Source organism: Impatiens glandulifera, chromosome 1 (assembly GCF_907164915.1).
Source record: "Impatiens glandulifera chromosome 1, dImpGla2.1, whole genome shotgun sequence".
Taxonomy (NCBI): Eukaryota; Viridiplantae; Streptophyta; class Magnoliopsida; order Ericales; family Balsaminaceae; genus Impatiens; species Impatiens glandulifera.
Genome location: NC_061862.1, coordinates 26,798,337 through 26,820,309, shown reverse-complemented (window position 1 = coordinate 26,820,309; position 21,973 = coordinate 26,798,337). Strand labels below are relative to the sequence as shown.

Genomic DNA, 21,973 nt, shown 5'->3' with positions numbered 1-21,973 from the left:
TGATTCAAAAAAGTTTAGTGAAATCCTTCCGGTTGTTGGAAGAAGGGGTGACGTATGAGAGTTAACTCCGAACATTCATAAACAACTTGTTGTATTCTTTCCTTCTATCTTTCATTTATCATTGGTTCAAAAGCTTCAAACCCCAAAAAAACAGTTCCGCACTTAAATCGTTTCAAGAGTCTATGATTGTTTGTGAAGAATAGATAGTGATATTAATCCCTAAAAAGATTCATATCAATCCGTTAATCCGAAGTTACTAACAATAGTCAGAATCCCGTCTCTATTGGTTGCACATATCCTATAAAGTGGTATCAAAACTCTGTTTTCTATTCTCAAGCTATCTCCAAAAACCTTGATCATGTCTAAAGATGTCAGTTCCACCACGATTCCCATGTTTTCGAAAGAAAACTACATGGTATTGAAGAAGAGAGTTCGTGCTCATCTCTCCTCTCTTCATGATGACATGTGGAGCGTTGTCATAGATGGTCCCATCAAAATCGAAAAAGAAAGATCCGAATAGACAAACGAGGACAAGAGGAAGAATAACCTCAACAACATGGCTGTGAACGTTCTGTACAGATCTCTTGACGACAACATATTCAACTACATCATTTCATGCGAGACCGCCAAGGAAATTTTGGACAGACTCACTCAACTGTGTGAAGGCAACGAGCATACCAAAGAGAAAAAAATTATGGTTGTCACTCAGCAGTTCGACAACTTCAAAATGCGTCCTGGAGAGACTATGACTGAGTTCGACGCAAGGTTCAGCAAGATTGTCACCACTCTAGCTATTCTTGGCAAGACTTACAACAACATAGAAGTTTCTATAAAGGTCATGTGTGCATTACCAAGAGAGTGGGACATCAAAACCATGGCAATGAGGCAACGAGCATACCAAAGAGAACAAAATTATGGTTGTCACTCAACAGCTCGACAACTTTAAAATGCGTCCTGGAGAGACTATGACTGAGTTCGACGCAAGGTTCAGCAAGATTGTCACCACTCTAGCTATTCTTGACAAGACTTACAACAACAGAGAAGTTACTATAAAGGTCATGTGTGCATTACCAAGAGAGTGGGACATCAAGACCATGGCAATGAGGGAGTCAAAAGACCTCAATATGATGGAGCTCTTCGACTTGCTTGTAGATCTCAAGGCCTATGAAGTGTTTTGGCCTTTTTTTTTTTTTTAAATATACTTCAACTAAAGCAAAATGCTTTATGTTATTGGATGACAATAAAATATTTTTTGATAATATTTGTTTGTAGGGCCTTTTTATAAGTATTTAAAACAAAAGCAAAAAATTTATATCGTTTTTGAAGGTTTACTTCCACTAATTTAATCCTCTTATTATTTCAAAGTATATATAATTCTAATTTTAATGTTTCATTAAATTTATAAATTTAACTTGTATACAACCAGGTAAATATTTCACTAGACGAGCTCTAAAGGAGTTCGAGCTTTCTAAAGGAGCTCTAAACGAGCTGAGCACGAATGACTCGTGAGCTCAACTAAATTGATACGAGTCGAGCTCGAGCTTTATTTTACAAGCTCTAAATGAGCTCAAGTCGAGCTCCATCCCGAATATATACTAGACGAGTCGAGCTCGAGCCTGACACTATTCGGCTCGGCTTGGCTCAATTACAGTATGATCCATAATGATGATTAAGTATCTGGCATTATGACCAAGTCACTGAAGAACGATTTTTTTAAAAAAAGCTTAGAAACACAATAGAAGTTGTTGAAGATGAACTAGATGAAAATGGAGTCTAGTTCAAGGGAGAGTTTTGTTAACGTGCATTTTCTTTTAATTTAGTAATAGTATTTTGTTATTTTAATAATTCTTCGTTAGTGGTATTAGTTAATTAGTAGGGAGTTATATTTTGAGCTTTTTTAATTAAAAAGAGAATTTAAGTTCTAAAATGTTATTAAAGAAATTTCTTAATTAGATAACAATGATATATTCTTTATTTTTCATTTTCTATTCAGAAGTCTTATTATAGTGACTATGGATGGAAGGAGATTTTATCCTGGCATTTTTAATCAATGTAGATAGTAACGATGATATACATACAACTTGATCATAATATAATCGAAAAACACAATCGCAGAAACAAAAAATTAAAAGATAATTAAATATAGTTCTCTAAACATCATTCCAAATCAACCCTAACATGAATGAATCTATACAGAGAAAAAATCCAAGACAAAAAAATAACACTTATACGAGAACTAGTGGATAAGAAGATCGACGAAATGTGGAAGTTGTCGTTGAAGCTGCCTATAACACGATCAAATTCCTAAGAAGTAATGAAAATTGTACTTGAAGGACTAAGAAGAAAAGAAAAATAGTAAACAAAAATTTGTTCAAACATAACTTATTGCAAATTCATTTTTCGAAAGCATCATATTCTGCGTTGGGCACTCATTGGACATGCGAAATATTACTCTTATTTCTCCAATCGGGCCTTATTTGATCTAAGATTATTTAGAGTGAAAAAAATATTTGATGTAAACTACATTATTTGGGTAAGATATATTATTTAATAATCTAAATATTATAAAATAAAATAATTAAACTAATAATAAAATAAAATATTATTTGAATGAATCCATTGCATTAAATAAATTATATTGATCAAATAATTGATAATATATTTTAATTAATTTATATTATAAATCAAAATCTATTTAATTATTTAGATTATAATAATATAAATTTTCTATAAAAAAATAATATTAATAAAAATAAATAAATAATAATAATTAGGCTATTATATTAATTATATAACTTTGTAAACAAATAATATTACTATTAGTTAAGCAAAATATCAAATAGTTATCTATAGTAATTTATAAACTAAGGTTATAAGAAAAACAATTTATCTTAAATTGTTGTCGTGTGTGAATTGTCGTATGCGATAATAGTTCAAATAAAAGGATTTATTATCTTATTATCAATTGATCAATTCTCAAACTTAGTGAATAAGTAAACGTAAATGGGATAGATGCTCCATTCATCTAGTTGTATCTTTTATGCAAATAATTTGTTTAGGTAACTTCATTATTATTAATTTTAAAATAGTGGTGAAAATGTATAATTAAAATAAGAAATAAAATATTTTTTATTTCAATATATAGTAAAAAAATCTAATTTATAGAATTAACAAAATATACAAAATTAGCTGGCACATTTAATTTTGTTTATAGAGTTTCCAAATCTTCAATATTTAAATCTATAAATAGATTTTCTCTAATTCATTCATACACACATCATCCCAGTGTAGATGAAATAGCGGCAAATGGTGAGGCTAACCGACGTTGAAGATTTGGGAGTTGAATGCTCAAGTTATGTAGGTTGAGAAGTTGTTGGAGGTTGAGAAGCAACGTGGAAAGATGTTAAATCAAGTTAAACAATATAGGCGGGACCAAAGATGGTGGGAGAGATCAAATGAGGAGATGAATAATGAACAAAAACAAGTTGTTGATAACTCATCTCTTTATTTGATCTCTTCCAACATTTTTGATTCTCCTAGTTTGCTTGACATGATTTATGATTTTATTTTCACGTTACTTCGAAACCTGTATCAACTCCTCAATAGGCATAACTTTATCATTTAATTTCCTAATATTTGATGTTCGACGACCGATAAACCTCAATCATTTGTTGGGTTTCAGAAGAAGGCCTGTTAGAGAGGATGAACCAAACAATCGACCATCTATTTCACCTACACTGAGATGAACGTAGAAGTACACTTTGTTGCTGGAGAAAATACTAGAAGTAAATCTCAGCCTCACATGGTGCGATAAGATCGCTGAATTTCTTGAAAAGCCAACTTTATTTTTTTTTTAAGAATGTCGCCTTAAGATTACTCTTGTTTTTCATTTTGACATGATGATTCTTTGACGCACTTTTTTTTGTTTTGGTCATTATTAGATATGAATGAAACACATGAGGTATAATATGTAATGAAGAGATAAAAAAATTATGTTTGTTTAGATTAAAAGGGTTTATTTATAGTTTCAAGTAAACAAAATCTGCACATTTAGTGACAATATACTAATCAAATTCTAGTTGGCTATAATTTTTATGTTTTTTTCTTGATCTAAAAATTATAAAATTATTAATTATATTTCTTAATTTTATTATATATTAGTGGTAAAAAATTTACAAGTTATATTAAAAATAAATATTAATGGTGTTACCTAAAATATACATTTGCATTACTAGTATAACTCTACTAACGCGTAATATTTTTTTTTTTTTTGTAATTTTTAATTATATTTAATAAAATAAAAATCGTTTATGAACAAATAATGCATAAATGAAAAAAAGTTCAAAAAATAAGAGAGAATTAAAAAAATACAATAATAGCTAAAATGTTTTTAGACAATTGTTTCATCGACAGGTTCAAAACTAGCATCTCTAACTATGATTTTTAATTTAAATTTAATGCGTTTTAAATGAAAATTAAATTCGTGAAATAATCTCTTAAAAATCAGTATTAAATTTAATGGGTTAAATTCAAACTCTATTCATATAATAATTCAGTATGTTATGATTTATAAAATGAAAGTTTTAGTTTAATAATCAATTATGTTATTATTCATAAAAATAAAAGTGTTAGTTTAATAATTTAATTTGTAATTATGTTATATAAGAATTGATCATGGCCTTAGACTACGCTAAACATGACCTTAGACTGCGCCGAACACGACTTTCACTTGCACTAAAATATGTTATGATTTATTAAAATGAAAATTCTAGTTTAATAATCCAATATGCTATGATTTATAAAAATGAAAGTTTAGTTTAATAATTCCAGTATGTTATTATTTGTAGAAATGAAAGTGATAGTTTAATAATCTTATTTGTATAGTTATGTTTTTTAAGACACTTATATTAGACTGCACTGAACATAGTCTTAGATTGCACTGAAAATGGACTTAGACTACGCTAAACATGATATTCGTTTGCACTAAAATGTTATGATTTATAGAAATGAAAGTGTTAGTTTAATAATCTAATATGTTATTATTTATAAAAATTAAAGTTTAATTTAATAATTTAGTACGTTATAATTTATAGAAATAAAAATGTTAATTTAATAATCCTATTTGTAGTTATGTTTTTTTTAAGAAACCTGGCCTTAAACTGGGTTGAACATCGTCTTAGACTATGTTGAACATGGCTTTAGATTGCATTGAACATGGCATTAACTTACACTAAACATGTTATGATTTATAGAAATAAAAGTTTTAATTTAATAATCTAGAATATTATGATTTATAAAAATGTAAATTTTAGTTTAATAATCTAGTATGTTATTATTTATATAAATAAAAGTGTTAGTTTAATAATTCTATTTGTAGGTTTGTTTTTTTAAGAAACATGACCTTAAACTGTGTTGAACATGCCTTATACTACACTGAACATGACATTAGAATGCACTAAACATTGACTTAGACTGCGCTGAATATGACATTCACTTGCACTAAATATGTTATTATTTATATAAATTAAAGTTTCAATTTAATAATTGAGTATGTTATAATTTATAAAAATTAATATTTTAATTTCATAATCCAATATTTATTATTTATAGAAATGAAAGTGTTAATTTAATAATTATATTTGTAGTTATATTTTTTAAGTAATATTACTTTAGACTACGTTGAACATGACCTTAGACTGCGCTAAACATGACCTTTGTTTGCACTAAACATGTTATGATTTATAAAAATAAAAGTTTTAGTTTAATAATTCAATATGTTATGATTTATAAAAATGAAAATTTTAGTTTAATAATTTAATATGTTATTGTTTATATAAATAAAATTTTTAGTTTAATAATCCAATTTGTAGCTATGTTTTTTTTTTAAGAAACATGACATTAGACTACGCTGAAATGACCTTAAACTGCGTTGTACATTACCTTCGTTTGCACTAAACATGTTATTATTTATAGAAATGAAAGTTTTGTTTAATAAACAAAATATATTAGGAAACTTATTTTCCTAGATTTTTTTGAGAATAAGTTGACCACGTGTTGATTGACTACCACAAGTTAATTTCTAGTTGTTTCATGTGTAAGAATAATTTTTACTTTTTAAATATATTTATTTTGTTTTTAAGAAATTTTTTAAAAACGGTTTAACACAAATTTATTAAGAAGTCCAAAAATTGAAACGGTTAATAATCAAAATTAGACACACCCTAGTTTTGATTGTAAGATACAAAGAAACGACCCAAAAGTTTCTGAATTGTAGTAGTCAAATCACATTACAAATACATATTATAATGAACAAAGACTATATCTATATATCCCAACCTATGTTGTCTCCATTTCCGTCTTTTTGACCATATTGCCTTTTTCTACGTCCCCTTCCTCTCTCATTCTTTATGAAGGGAGATTGAATTAAAGCAGATGATGATACATGTCTGCTCTCATTGTTTAGTTTTCTTTTGTATGAACCCGTACTAATATGATAAAATGTATTTTTCTTTGCTTCAGTTCTACGTGTTTAAGGATCAAGAATTTTAGTTTCCTCTTTGCCTTTCTCCTCTTCTATATCTTTTCTTTCATCTTTTGTCTCTTCTTCTTCATTGTCTTTAGGTTTATCTTCTTCAGCATCCCTTGTTTCATCAATTTCACTGTTTTCTTCATTATCTAATTCTACCTTGCTTTATTTCTCTACATCATTTCTTTCTTCCTTTTCTGATCCCTCCTTGATTTCTTCCTCTGGCTTTTTTCTTTGCTGATTGTCTTTAACTTCTCCAATATGGTCTTTGATTCTTGATTCTTCTATTTCATTTTTCTACTTTTTTTCTTCTTGGGTTTTCAGGATTTTTTGTTCTTTCTCAATTGATTTTGCATATTTAGTGCTAACAGTTATAAAGTAATGTAAAAAGCACACCTATATAGCCTCCAATCATATGAGATTTCCATGACTATAGGTCATAGAGCAATATTGTCTCCGCGCTTGGTTGTTTTATAAAATTATTTCTTATTTTTCCAAGAGACTTGGTTTCCTCTCACAAAAACATAGACTTTTCTTTCATGTCAACTATTGTCATGTTCTTTGGCAACGTACTTCAAGGATGTACTTCAATGTTTAATCTAGAAAATATAAGTTGCACTCCTCCTTCTGTAATTGGGTTCATATATAATGGTTTTCCCAATAAATTTACAAAGTGACTTAGGGTGTGTTTGGTAACCCTGGAAATGGCATTGGAATTGGAATTGGAGGGTCCAATTCCAATTCTTATGTTTGTTAGACACTTTAATATTAAGAATTGGAATTAGAATTCCAATAAAATTCAATAGGGTGTGTTTGATAACCCTGGAATTGGCATTGGAATTGGAATTGACACTTTAATATTAAGAATTGGAATTGGAATTAGAATTCCAATGGAATTCAATATAGTGTAATTTGATAGTTCTCAATTCTAATCTTTTTAGGTCGGAATTGTAATTCTAAATTAACACGTTTTTCACGTTTTGACATGTTTAACACTTTTTACACGTTTTTGACATGTTTAACACGTTTTTCACACATTAAACCTGTTTTTAACACGTTTAACATGTTTTCATGTTTTTGGCACGTTTAACACGTTTTTGGCACGTTTAACATGTTTTTGACACGTTTAATACGTTTTTCACGTCCTTGACACGTTTAACACGTTTTTCACATATTTAATACGATTTTCACGTTTTTAACACGTTTAACACGTTTTTGACACGTTTAACACGTTTTTCATATTTTGGAACATTTTGCACGTTTTGGCACATTTTTCACATATTTGACACATTTTGACACATTTTTGACACGTGTAACACGTTTTCATGTTTTTGACACATTTAACACGTTTTTAACACATGAAATACGTTTATCATATTTTTGGCACGATTAACACGATTTTTTACCTTTTTGACACGTTTACCACATTTTGGACACATTTTTCACGTTTTGACACATTTAGCACGTTTAATAAGTTTTTCACATATTTGGCACGTTTAACACGTTTTCACATTTTTGACACATTTAACACGTTTTTAACACATTAAACATGTTTATCATGTTTTGGGCACGTTTAACACGTTTTTGATACATTTAACATATTTCTTTACGTTTTTGACACGTTTACCACATTTTTGACATTTTTAACACATTTTTCACATTTTGACACGTTTAACAAGTTTTTCACATATTTGACACGTTTAACACGTTTTTGACATATATTCATGTTTTTAACCCGTTTAAAACGTTTTTAACACATTAAACACGTTGTTGACACGTTTCACATGTTTTTTTTATGTTTTTGACACATTTGATAAATTTTTAACACATTTAACACGTTTTTGACACGTTTAACACATTTTTAACATGTTTAACATATTTTCACGTTTTGGCATGTTTAACAAGTTTTTCACTTATTTGGCACATTTAACACATTTTTGATACGTTTAACAAGTTTTTACGTTTTTGACACGTTTAACACATTAAACACATTAAACATATTAAAAATATCAAAAACGTGTTAAATGTGCCAAAACGTGAAAAACGTGTTAAACGTGCCAAAATGTAAAAAACGTGGTAAATGTGTCAAAATGTGTTAGATGTGCGAAAAATGTGTTAAACATGCCAAAAATATGTTTAACTTATCAAAACGTGTGAAAAACGTGTTAAATGTGCGAAAACGTGAAAAACGTATTAAATATATTAAAAATGTCAAAACGTGTTAAATATGCCAAAAACGTGAAAAACGTGCCAAAACGTGAAAACATGTTAAATGTGTCAAAATGTGTAAAACGTGTGAAAAATGTGTTAAACATGCCAAAAACGTGTTTAACGTGCCGAAAACGTGAAAAACATGTTAAACATGTGAAAAACGTGTTAAACATGTCAAAAACGTGCCAAAAACGTGAAAACGTGTTAAACTTGTCAAAACTTGTGAAAAACATGTTAAACGTGTTGAAAATGTCAAAACGTGTTAAACATACCAAAAACGTGAAAAAATGTTAAACATGTAAAATGTGTTTTAAGTGTGAAAATGTGTTAAACATGTCAAAAACGTGTTTAAACGTGTCAAAAATGTGTTAAACGTGTAAAAATGTGTTAAACGTGTTAAACATGTCAAAAACGTGTAAACGTGTTAAACATGTCAAAAATGTGTTAAACATGTCAAAAACGTATTAAACGTGCCAAAAACGTCAAAATATATTTAAGAAGTTAATATTTTGAACCGATATTTTATTTTACAATCATAGGAATTGGAATTGAATTACAATTATGTCATTTTTCCAAACATAAGAATTGGAATTGAATTACAATTCTATAATTTTTCCAAACATAGGAATTGAATTGTAATTCAATGCCAATTCTCATGGAATTGGAATTAGAATTCCAATGCCAATTCCAATTCCCCTCATCAAACACATCCTTAGAGTTTTTGCATTGTACATATGTGTTGGGATGTTCCAAAGCTTAAACCATATCTGGGTTGTTTCCTTTAGTTTGCTTAGCAAGTTAAATTCTTCAGACCATCTCTCTAGCTTCATATAGTTGGATCCAATATAAGTATGCCCATACTTCAAAATAGCATCCATGTTTTATCCCTTTTTGAACTGCAAAAAAATAGAGATCATGTATGTTTACAAAAACCTTCTTTAGTTTCTTATGTTCCCATTATTTCATTAAGGCTTATTTGGTGACTGGGAAGGATATTATGTTCTTCCCTATTTAGTTTACAACCACTATATTTCCCATTCCTTAACACATTTTTCCTCTACTTCAGTTGACAATTTAAATTCAAAAAGAAAATTGAGTATCTCCACTTTTGTTTTAATTTCGCCTAAGTAGATTTTTCCTTTATAAGCATGATCCTACAAATTCATTGAATATCAACCTAAGGCTAGACAACAAGGAGGTGGTGAAAGGCTCATTTGGGCCACCTACAGCACACAAACTTCAGAGGCTCTTCTAGGTTTAAGTCACTATTTGAAGTTGATTTTGCATTAAACCTTAAAGATTTGTTTTCATATGCTCTAACTAAAAAGTAGACACTCTCGTTTCATTGATTTTTGTTATACTTATTCTGGGCCACCTACGGCACCAAAATTCATGATTTTTCCAAACATATCATCATTAATTCAGGAATTGAGTACAACACCAACTATGGGAGAAGTTCAAAGTTCAAGTATACTTCAACCAAATGAAATCAATAACACTGAAGCTTCTCAAAATAAGGAGGTGATTGAACCTGATAAGGTGGATGAACTTGATAATGCTATGAAAATGAAAACAACCCATATGATACGAATAAAAGGAAGCATGTATCTAAAGTTTGGGATGATTTTAAAGTGATCACACTTACAGACGAAAAGACAAAGGCTGAATGTATTCATTGTAAACATCAGTTAACATATATGGTAAGTCGAGTTCTGTGACACATTTGACTAGGTATAGTCGAAATTGTATAAGGAAGATGATGAAAGAGAAAGGGCAATCAAATCTAAGTATCATCACAACCTTATCGGAGACAAAAACTTTTAATGTGGTGCAAAGTTTTAAATACGATCACACAAAGATTAGGAAGATTCTTTCACGCATGATTATTGTTCATGAACTTCCATTCTCTTTCGCAGAGTATGAATTGTTTAACTTATTGATGAGGACTACTATTCCACATTATCAAAAATTAGTCGGGATATTACAAAGAAATATTTCTTAACTACTTATGAGATGGAGAAGAAAATACTTCGGCAACATTGAAGAATGTGAATAGGGTAAGTGTGACTACTGATTTGTGGAAGTCTGATCAGAAAGTTTCATATGTGGTTGTGACTTATTTAAAAAAAAGTAAGTAAATCAATATCTTATTCTCTAAAATATAATTTTATATGCAAAGGTTAATTCAGAAATCTTATTATAGTGAGTATGGATGGAAGGAGATCTTATCCTGGCATTTTCAATTCAATGTAGATAGTAACGATAATATACATACAACTTGATAAGAATATAATTGAAAAACACAAATGCATAAACAAAAAATTAAAAGATAATTAAATATAGTTCTCCAAACATCATTCCAAATCAACCCTAACATGAATGAATCTATATAGAGAAAAAATCCAAGACAAAAAAAATAGCACTCATACGAGAACTAGTGGATAAGAAGATCGACGAAATGCGGAAGTTGTCGCTGAAGTGGCCTATAACACGATCAAATTCCTAAGAAGTAAAGAAAAATGTACTTGAAGGACTAAGAAGAAAAGAAAAATAGTAAAAAAAATTGTTCAAACATAACTTATTGCAAATTCATTTTTACAAAGCATTATATTCTGGGTTATGCACTGTCTCATTTTACATGAGTCGAATATGCAAAATATTACTCTTATTTCTCCAATTGGGCCTTATTTGATCTAAGATTATTTAGAGTGAAAAAAATATTTGATGTAAACTACATTATTCGGGTAAGATTTATTATTTAATAATCTAAATATTATAAAATAAAATAATTAAACTAACAATAAAATAAAATATTATTTGAATGAATCCATTGCATTAAATAAATTATATTTATCAAATAATTGATAATATATTTTAAATAATTTATATTATAAATAAAAATCTATTTAATTATTTAGATTATAATAATATAAATTTTCTATAAAAAAACAATATTAATAGAAATAAATAAATAATAATAATTAGGCTATTATATTAATTATATAACTTTGTAAACAAATAATATTACTATTAATTAAGCAAAATATCAAATAGTTCTCTATAGTAAATTTATAAACTAAGATGATAAGAAAACAATTTATCTTAAATTGTTGTCGTGTGTGAATTGTCGTATGCGATAATAGTTCGAATAAAGGGATTTATTATCCTATTATCACTTTATCAATTCTCAAACTTAGCGAATAAGTAAACATAAATGGGATAAGATGATCCATTCATCTAGTTGTATCTTTTATGCAAATAATTTTTTAAGGTAACTTCATTATTATTAATTTTAAAATAGTGGTGAAAAATGTATAGCTAAAATAAGAAATAAAATATTTTCTAGTTGTATCTTTTATGCAAATAATTTGTTTAGGTAACTTCATTATTGTTAATTTTAAAATAGTGGTGAAATGTATAATTAAAATAAGAAATAAAATATTTTTTATTTCAATATATAGTAAAAAATCTAATTTATAGATATAACAAAATATACAAAATATACAAAATTAGCTGGCACATTTAATTTTTATAATAGAGTTTCCAAATCTTCAATATTTAAATCTATAAATAGATTTTCTCTAATTCATTCATACACACTTCATCCCAGTGTAGATAAAATAGCGACAAATGGTGAGGCTAACTGGTCGTTGAAGATTTGAGAGTTGAATGCTGAAGTTATGTAGGTTGAGAAGTTGTTGGAGGTTGAGAAGCAACGTGGAAAGATGTTAAATCAAGTTAAACAATCTAGGTGGGGACGAAAGATGGTGGGAGAGATCAAATGAGGGGATGAATAATCAACAAAAACAAGTTGTTGATAATTCATCTCTTTATTTGATCTCTTCCAACATCTTTGGTCCTCCTAGTTTGCTTGACATGATTTATAATTTCATTTTCACGTTACTTTGAAACCTCCTCAATCCGCATAACTTTATCATTTAATTTCCTAATGTTCAACGACCGATAAGCCTCAATCATTTGTTGGGTTTTACAAGAAGGCCCCGTCAGAGAGGATGAACCAAACAATCGGCCAGCTATTTCATCTACACTGGGATGAACGTAGAAGTACACTTTGTTTGCTGTAGAAAATACTAGAAGTAAATCTCAACTTCACATGGGTGTGATAAGCTCGCTGAATTTCTTGAAAAGCCAACTTCAATTTTTATTTATTTTTAAGAATGTCTCCTTAAGATTACTCTCCTTAACAAAATATACAAAATTAGCTGGCACGTTTAATTTTTTTTATAAAGTTTCCAAATCTTCAATATTTAAATCTATAAATAGATTTCTCTAATTCCTTCATATACACTTCATCCTAGTATAGATGAAATAACGGCAAATGATGAAGGTTGAATGCTCAAGTTGGTTAAGAAGCAACGTGGAAATGTGTTAAATCAAGTCAAGCAAGACATGATTTATCTCATTTCCACGTTGCTTCACCTCCTCAACAGAAAAAGCTCCGAGAGGATGAACTAAACAATCAGCCGACTATTTCATTTACACTGGGATGACAGTAGAGTAACACTTTGTTCGTTTGAGAAAATATTATAAGCTCGTTAAATTTTTTGAAAATCCCCCTTTTTATTTTTTATTTTTTATTTAGAGAATGTCATCTTAAGATTACTCTCCTTCTTTATTTTGGTCATGATGATTCTTTGACGTACTTTGTTTGTTTTGGTCCCGATTAGGTAAGGATGAAACACCTCAGATATAATATGTTAGGAAGAGATTAAATGTTTATGTTTGTTTAAATTAGAATGGTTTATTTATAGACTTAAGTAAACAAAATCCGAACCTTGGCGGCAATATACTAATCAAATTCTAGATAGCTATAATTTTAATTTTAATTTTCTTGATCTAAAAATAATTTTTTTATTATTAATTATAAAATATATAATTATATTTCTTAATTTTATTATACATTAATGGTAAGAAAATTACAAGTTATATTAAAAATAAATATTAAGGGTGTTACAAAAAAAAATGTTTATTTGCATTAATTACTGGTCTAAATCTACTATTGCGCATTTTTTTTTTGTGTTTTTTTAATTATATTTAATAAAATAAAAATCGTTTATGCACAACAAAAAATGCACAAATGAAAAAAGGTTCAAAAACTAAGAAAGAATTACAAAAACAAATACAATAATAGCTAAAATTGTTTTAGACAATTGTTTCATCAACTGATTGGAAATTAGCATGACACTTCTAACTATGATTTACTCTAACTTTAACTTAAATGAGAATTAAATGAGAATTGAATTCGTGAAATGATCTCTTTATTAAGTTTAGTGGGTTAATTTCCAACTCTGTATTCATATAAGAATAGTGATTTCTAAACCAAGACTTCATGAAAATCACAAGCAAAGACTTGAAACTTCAGATATTGGACACAGGCACACTATGAATATAATGAATGAAAGAAATTTAATTAATGGACATCTAAATTTGTTTTTAAATTCACGAATTAAATGTTTTACTATATATTATAAAATAAAAAATAATTATAATACCTAATTTGACTATACATTAATAGAAATATTATGACCACTTATTTTAATAATTAAATATTTATAGTGTTATTTAAAAATATTATTTATATAATCTATTTGTAATTAGTTGTTAAATTTTGAAAAATAATGTAACAATTATCTTTGTTTTATTTATTTTTTCACAAAATTCAAGATAAATATTTTTATATATATAACATTGGCTCATAAATTGGTTATGGGATAACATTATATATTCCTAATCAATTTATGAGTCAGTTTGATATATAAAAAAATGATCTCCTGAATTTTGTGAAAAATAAATAAAACAAATATATAATTGTTACATTATTTTCAAAATTTAACAATTAATTAGAAATAAAGTATGTAAATAATTTTTTAAATAGCACTATAAATATTTAATTATTAAAATATATGTGGTCATAATATTTCTATTAATGTATAGTCAAATTAGGACATATAAATATTTTTTATTTTGTAATGTACTAAACATTAAATTCATGAATTTACAAACAAATTTAGATGTCCATTAATTAAATTTCTTTCATTATATTCATAATGTGCCTTTGTTCAATATTTGAAGTTTCAAGACTTTCATGTGATGATCATGAAGTCTTGGTTTAGAAATCACTATTCTTATATAATATAGAGTTTGAATTTAACCCTACACTTAATACTGATATTTAAGAGATAATTTCACAAATTCAATTCTTATTTAATTCTCATTTAAAACAATTTAAGTTGACGTGAAGATCATATTTAGAGGTATCATATTTAGAGGTGTCAGGCTAGTTTTCAACCAACTGATGAAACAATTGTCTAAAAACTTTTTTTTAGCTATTATTGTATTTTTTTTTGTAATTTTTTTTTTTACCTTTTTCATTTATGCATTTGTTGTTGTGCATAAATAATTTTTATTTTATTAAATATAATAAAAAAATTAAAAAAATAATAATTACGCAATAGTAGAGTTATACTAGTAATGCAAATAAACATTTTAGGTGACACCATTAATATTTATTTTTAATATAACTTATAAAATTTTTACCATTAATGTATAATAAAACTAAAAAATATAATTAATTATTTATAATTTATAGTACAGAAAATGATTTTTAGATCAGGAAAATAAAAATAAAAATGATAGCCAACTAGAATTTGATTTGATTAGTATATTGTCACTTAAATTGTGGATTTGGTTTACTTTAATCTATAAATAAACCCTTCAAATCTAAGTAAACATAAACTTTTTATCTCTTCATCACATATTATATCTAATGTGTTTTATCATTATCTAATCACCAAAACAAACAAAGGGCGTCAAAAATCACCATGGCCAAAATAAGAACTAGAGTAATAAGAAGAAGTTGGCTTTTCAAGAAATTCAGCGAGCTTATCATATTGTCTAGGGCTGAGATGTTACTTCTAGTATTTTCTCTAGCAAACAAAGTGTGACTCTACTGTCATCATCCCAGTGTAGATGAAATAGTTGGTCGATTGTTTGGTTTTTCCTGTGAAACCCAACAAATGATTAAGGCTTATCGGTCATCGAGCATTAGGAAATTGAATGATAAAGTTATGCAAAGGTTATAAATCATGTCAAGTAAGTTGGGCGGGACCAAAGATGGTGGGAGAGATCAAATGAGAGACATTTTAAGATGTTCAAGTTGTTGATAATCCATCTCCTCATTTGATCTCTTCCACCATCTTTGGTCTCTCCCTGCTCACTTGACTCAATTTAACACATTTTCACGTTTCAATTCCCTAATCTTCAACGACTGGTTAGCCTTCACCATTTGTTTTGTATGAAATGTGTAGGAATGAATTAGAGAAAATCTATTTATAGATTTAAAAATTGAAGATTTTAAAACTCTATAAAAAAAAAATTAAATGGGCCAACTAATTTTTTTTTATATTTTATTAATTCTATACATTAGTTTTTTTAATATATATATATATATATATATATTGGAATTAAAAATATTTTATCTTATTTTTATTATACATTTCACATCACTGTTTTAAAATTAATAATAATGAAGTTACCTAAACAAATTATTTAGATGAAAGATACCACTCACATGATTCTAGTATCTATCCGCTAAGTTCGAAAATTTATAAAGCGACAATAATGTAATAGTTCTTTTTGTTAGATCAATTGTCGCATACGACAATTCGCATATGAAAACAAAATTCGATTAAGATAAATAGTTTTCTTATAATCTTAGTTTATAAATTTAGTATAGAGAACTACTTGACCTTTTTTTAATTAATAGTAATATTTTTTACAAAATTATATAATTATTATTATTATTTATTTATTTCTAATGATATTATTTTATTATATAATATTATTTTATTATTATAATCTAAATAATTAATGAGATTTTGATTTAAAATATTAAATAAAAAAAATATATTATGTAATCATTTTATCCAAATATTTTGTTTTACGCCAAATAATTTTTTCTCTAAATAATCTTAACATCTAATTGCAGAAACAACAGTAATATTTTGCGTTTCCTGCGCATTATATTATTGTAAAAGTGAGAAATAAAGTTGGAGTTCTTCATATTTTCTCAATCAACTGAGTAATTCTTAGGATTGTTCGTCTCAGTTTAGGTAATCTCAGACTTTAAAAACTATTTATAGTGTATTTATTCAAAATCATACATTTTTTTAACTAGTCAGTTGTAAAGAACTCAATTTTTTACATAATATGTTTTGTTTCTTTTCTTTTCTTTCTCACGTTTAAAGAAATCGATTTTTTTCAGGTGGAAGACTTGTTCTGCGAACAAACTGTAGACTCATATGAATCTGCAGTGGGTGATTCCAACACAAAAGGAATTCCTTGTGTGATCTTTAGGATTATTTAAAAAATTCTGAAATATTTAATTAAAGTATAAGTGGTTTATTTGAATGGTTTGTTGCTTTAATTCATTCTGTTGTTGATCTTTATTGAAATTGCTTCTTAGTTTTTTTGGAAATTCTCATGAATAAAGATGGTTCTGGTTCGTAATAAGGGTGTTCGGCTTGACCATTGTCGTGTCTCCTCTAATAATCCAATTGCGAAGATTCTTGTTAACATTTTTTTCAAGCTATTTGAAATAGTATATGAAATGATTCATTTTGGATAAATGCCCAATTCCAAAGTTTTAAAACAACTCCTGAAGTAAGATCTTTAAAAGTCAACATAACATGACTTCAATTTGAAGCATTGGAGAGTGGAAACATCTTGTTGAGCTCTTTAAAACAATATAAAACTTGTTTTATTTGAAATAATCTAGATATTTCTCTTCATTAATAAAATCATCAATCAAATCTTTGTGAATGTAGTGAGGTAAGAGGTAAGTGTGTCTTTGTTAAGTTAGATATTGAAAATACATATATTCAGGTGAATTGAGAATTATTAATGGATGTCATTAATAGAATGAAAATTGGATAATTGAATTGAATGTATTAGATTATGTGTTTTGACCACCAAATTCTTTGTGATTATGAATGAAAGTAGAAATTTTGAAAACTCAAGGGGCATTAGATAGGGCGACCTATTGTCTTATTTTTGTTCGTCATTTTTCATGGAAGTTCTTTCTAAAATGTTTATGTTCGCAAAACAAATTAATCATGTTAGAGGTGGGGATTGTGGGGGGGGGGAAATGATAAATCTTTTATCCTTACTGAATCTTCTATTTTCTAACTATACATTGTGGATGATAAATATCACAACATAAATGTCAAACATCTGGGTGATATTATTTAGTTATTCAGGCATGCTCTATGCTACAGATGAACCTTGATAAGTTAAATATTTTTTTCTCAATTTTAAAAACTCAAGGGACATCACATAGGTTTTGTTCGTCATTTTTCATGGAAGTTCCTCCTAAAATGTTTGTGTTCGCATAACAAATTAATCTCATTAGAGAAGTGGATTGTGGGGGAAATGATAACTCATTTTGTCCATACTCAATCTTCTCTTCTTTAACTATACGTTGTGCATGATAAATATCACACCAGAAATATCAAACATTTGTGTAATATTATTTGGTTATTCAGGAATGCTCTATACTGCAGATTAATCTTGGTAAGTTTAATAATTTTTTTCTCAATTTTGAAAACTCAAGGGAATAAATCATTGTCTTCATTTTTGTTCATCATTTTTCATGGAAGTTCATTCTAAAATGTTTGTATTCACAGAACAAATTAATCTCATTAGAGGATTAGATTGTGAGGAAATGATAACTCATTTTGTCCTTACTCAATCTTCTCTTTTTTAACTATATGTTGTGCATGATAAATGTCACAGAAGTTTTTAACTATACGTTGTGCATGATAAATGTCACAGAAGTTTTTAACTATACGTTGTGCATGATAAATATCACAGCATAAATGTCAAAGATATTATTTGGTTATACAGGCATGCTCTACACTGTAGATGAATCTTGGTAAGTTTAATATATATATATTTTTTTTAAAACTCAAGGGGCATCAGATAGGGTGACCTATTTGTTGGAATTAAGCTAATTCCATTAATGAATGGAAATAAGATTGTAAATAAATAAAATCAAATAAAATTCACACAAATTCAAACGTGAATTAACGGTGAATTTAATCCAAATTATAATTAAATATTAATTGTTTAATTAATATTTAATGCCTAATTAGAAAATTAAAGCATAATGTTAGGATAAACATTTAGCTTTAATTGGCCTATTGGCCAACGTATGAACTCTTCAATCAGCTAGCATTAGCATTGAATGTCTAACACTGCATTTCTGCAAATCAACGTATAGGCTGATGTTAATTAGTTATGGATTAATTAACAAATGAATGAGCAATATTTATTGCTAATAAACGTTTGGATGGTTTTGTTTACAGGTTTAATTCTCAGCAATATATACCCATTCATTATTCATTTTACAGATCTTCATCCTTCATCTTTCTCACTCTAGAATTCCAAAAGCCTTCTTCTTGTTTTGTGAGTGTTCTTCGAGTTCTTCGCTCGATATTTTCCGTTGAAACCCGGTGATAGTTCAGGTACTTTATCAAGCTCGTTGTGTAGTGATTCCGGTGCTGAATCACTACTAGATTCGTCGTACCCTGGGAGACAGCCATCTGTGATAAACTCTAGCACACGGGGAGACGGTGGAACTGTTTTAAGGGAAATGTGTTTAACACATGCCTCGAATCAATCATCAAATACGGTGATATTGTTCTTCGTATATCTTATTTTATTTTTTATTTATTTGTAACATCGTATGTATATATATTTTTCTGTTATTCAAGACAATATATCTAACAATCTTAAAACAGATAACTTATGTGCTAAGTTATTTAGTAGCTTGTGCCATCGAAATTTTTGTCTTTGATGTTTCAGGAATATGAGTTATGATGTTATAAACCAGATGATCGATTATTTCGACAAGATAAAGTTGTTAATCTAAAGAAATAGAAAAATCTACAAAGATAAGTCTTTATTGTATATATATATATATAATGTTAATTATTATTAATATTATTTGTATGAAAGCTTACCTTTATAAGCTAATATTCTAAAGAAAAATGATGTATATTTATTATACAAAAGTTTTCTAGAAAATAAATTAGAAAACAATAATTTATTTTATTTTTAAATAAATGTTTGTTGGTTATTAAAATTATTAATAATAATGAATAAAAATAAGAAAGTAACTAATATGTTAGCTTTCAATTTTTATAAAATTTATGGTGTTAAAAATTAATTATAATTGAAACATATGGTTTCAGTTTGAAAAAATTAATTAGGATATATACTTTTTTTTAATTAACCAATATAATTAATAATAATATGGTAGGATGATTTAATAAATAAAGAGAGATGATATCTTTATTTATATATATTCTTTTATATATTACATTTTATTATGGTAATAAGTTATCGTTTTAAATGTGTATATTTATTGATTGACAGAGTCTAGTCAAATATGAAGTATAAGTTGTCTCTAGAAAGAAGACAAAAGGTCATAAAAGCGGTACAACAATGAAATGGTGCATTGGTGAAGTGGTTTAAAGTTTAGACACAATGGCGCGTGACGGAATGGAGGTTATGTGTTCAAATCCAACTGATGAGATGATTTTTTTTTTGTAGAAATCAGATTTACTAAAATGACTATGGTCATTGATGTTAAAAACCATTCTAATTTCTTGTGTAGAAATTATGAGAATGAGATGATTTGATTTATTTTTGTAGAAATCAGATCTACTAAAATGACTATGGTCATTGATGTTAAAAACCATTCCAATTTCTTGTGTAGAAATTATGAGATGAATGAGATTGTCAATGATTTCTTGGTAGAAATCAGACTTGTTAAAGTCATTGATGTTGAAACCATTCTAATTTCTTGTGTAGAAATTATGAGATGAATGGGTAGTCAATGATTTCTTGGTAGAAATCAGACATGAGTCTTGATGTAAAAATCATTATAATTTTCTTGTGTAAAAATTATGTGATTAATGGGTTCATAATGATTTTTATAAAATATATATATAAATATATAATATGATTTGTCTAAATGACATTAATCATGAAGGTTGAAATCATTATAATTTCTTATGTAGAAATTATGAAATGAATTGGGTATCCTAATAATTTCTTTTATAGAAATTATGTGATTCATAATGACAGAAAATGAAGGTCATATGTATAATGAGATTAAATAAGTTATTTGTTTTAGAACTTATTATAATCATGCATTTAAAAAGACACGACTATGTTAGTCGAAATTGTCTTCGCAAAATTTGCCTTGATGAAAATAATCTACTCAGATGTATTCTGAGCATGCATAGTCGTTTAACGTCGATTATTGTTCAAAACATGGCAATGTAAGTGCTTCGATTAAGATATGAAATATATTTGTAGTTATATTTAATTTAATTATGTGCTAATTGATTATTAATATAAATCATGCATATTAGCTAATATAAAGATGATTCATGTTATTCATAATAAGTATGATTATCTAGAAATTTATATATATATATAAATTAAGATTTGTTTTCTATGTATTTTTATTTTAATAGATAATTTTGAAATTTGTCACAAATCATGTGTTCTTTGATTGACAAAGATTTCTTATAGAATGTTAAAGGTCATCTAATTAATTAAGAAACGAATAATTGATGACATGAATATTTATTTTTATAATTAGTTAGTTTTATATTCGATTAAAGATAAATGATCAACATTCTAATTAAGTGTAATAATTAATATTCTAATTAATTATTATATAATTTTTAAACGGTATTTTTAATGATAAACGAAGTTGTATATATATTTGTTTAAGAATATATATGACATATTATGTATCTGATTTATTGACTATATATATTATAGTTGTTTTGTCATCGTGGTGACTAAAATGAAAGAAGAATAATATATAATATCATATATATATATATGGATATATTAATTTTGGTTTAATATAATATATTTGATAATTTTGAAATCAAATAATTACAAGCAAAGTATTGTTTGATTTGAGAATAATGTGGCAAACGTGCCGATATTACGGGATGCAAACGTGCAACCGGAAATAAATGTTTAAGCGACTTCGGTCAAAGATGCTTGAAACATTATGATTTCTTTTGTATAAATCATGTGATATGGTGAATATTTATTTGATTAAATATTCTAATTTCTTTTATAGAAATTAAGTGTTGAAATAAATATTTTAATTGATTAAATATTTTA

The 21,973-nt window shown here is 27.1% G+C and overlaps 1 protein-coding gene across 1 annotated transcript in view; it reads left to right on the top strand.

Annotated features, from left to right (window-relative positions):
• The first annotated feature begins 694 nt into the window (after positions 1-694).
• The window catches only part of LOC124922058, a 28,870-nt gene continuing 7,591 nt past the window's right edge, over positions 695-21,973 (top strand). Inside the window, exons 1-2 of the mRNA XM_047462788.1 lie at positions 695-835; positions 933-1,169. Of these exons, the coding sequence (XP_047318744.1) occupies positions 695-835; positions 933-1,169 (378 nt within the window). The remainder of the gene's footprint in view (positions 836-932; positions 1,170-21,973) is intronic.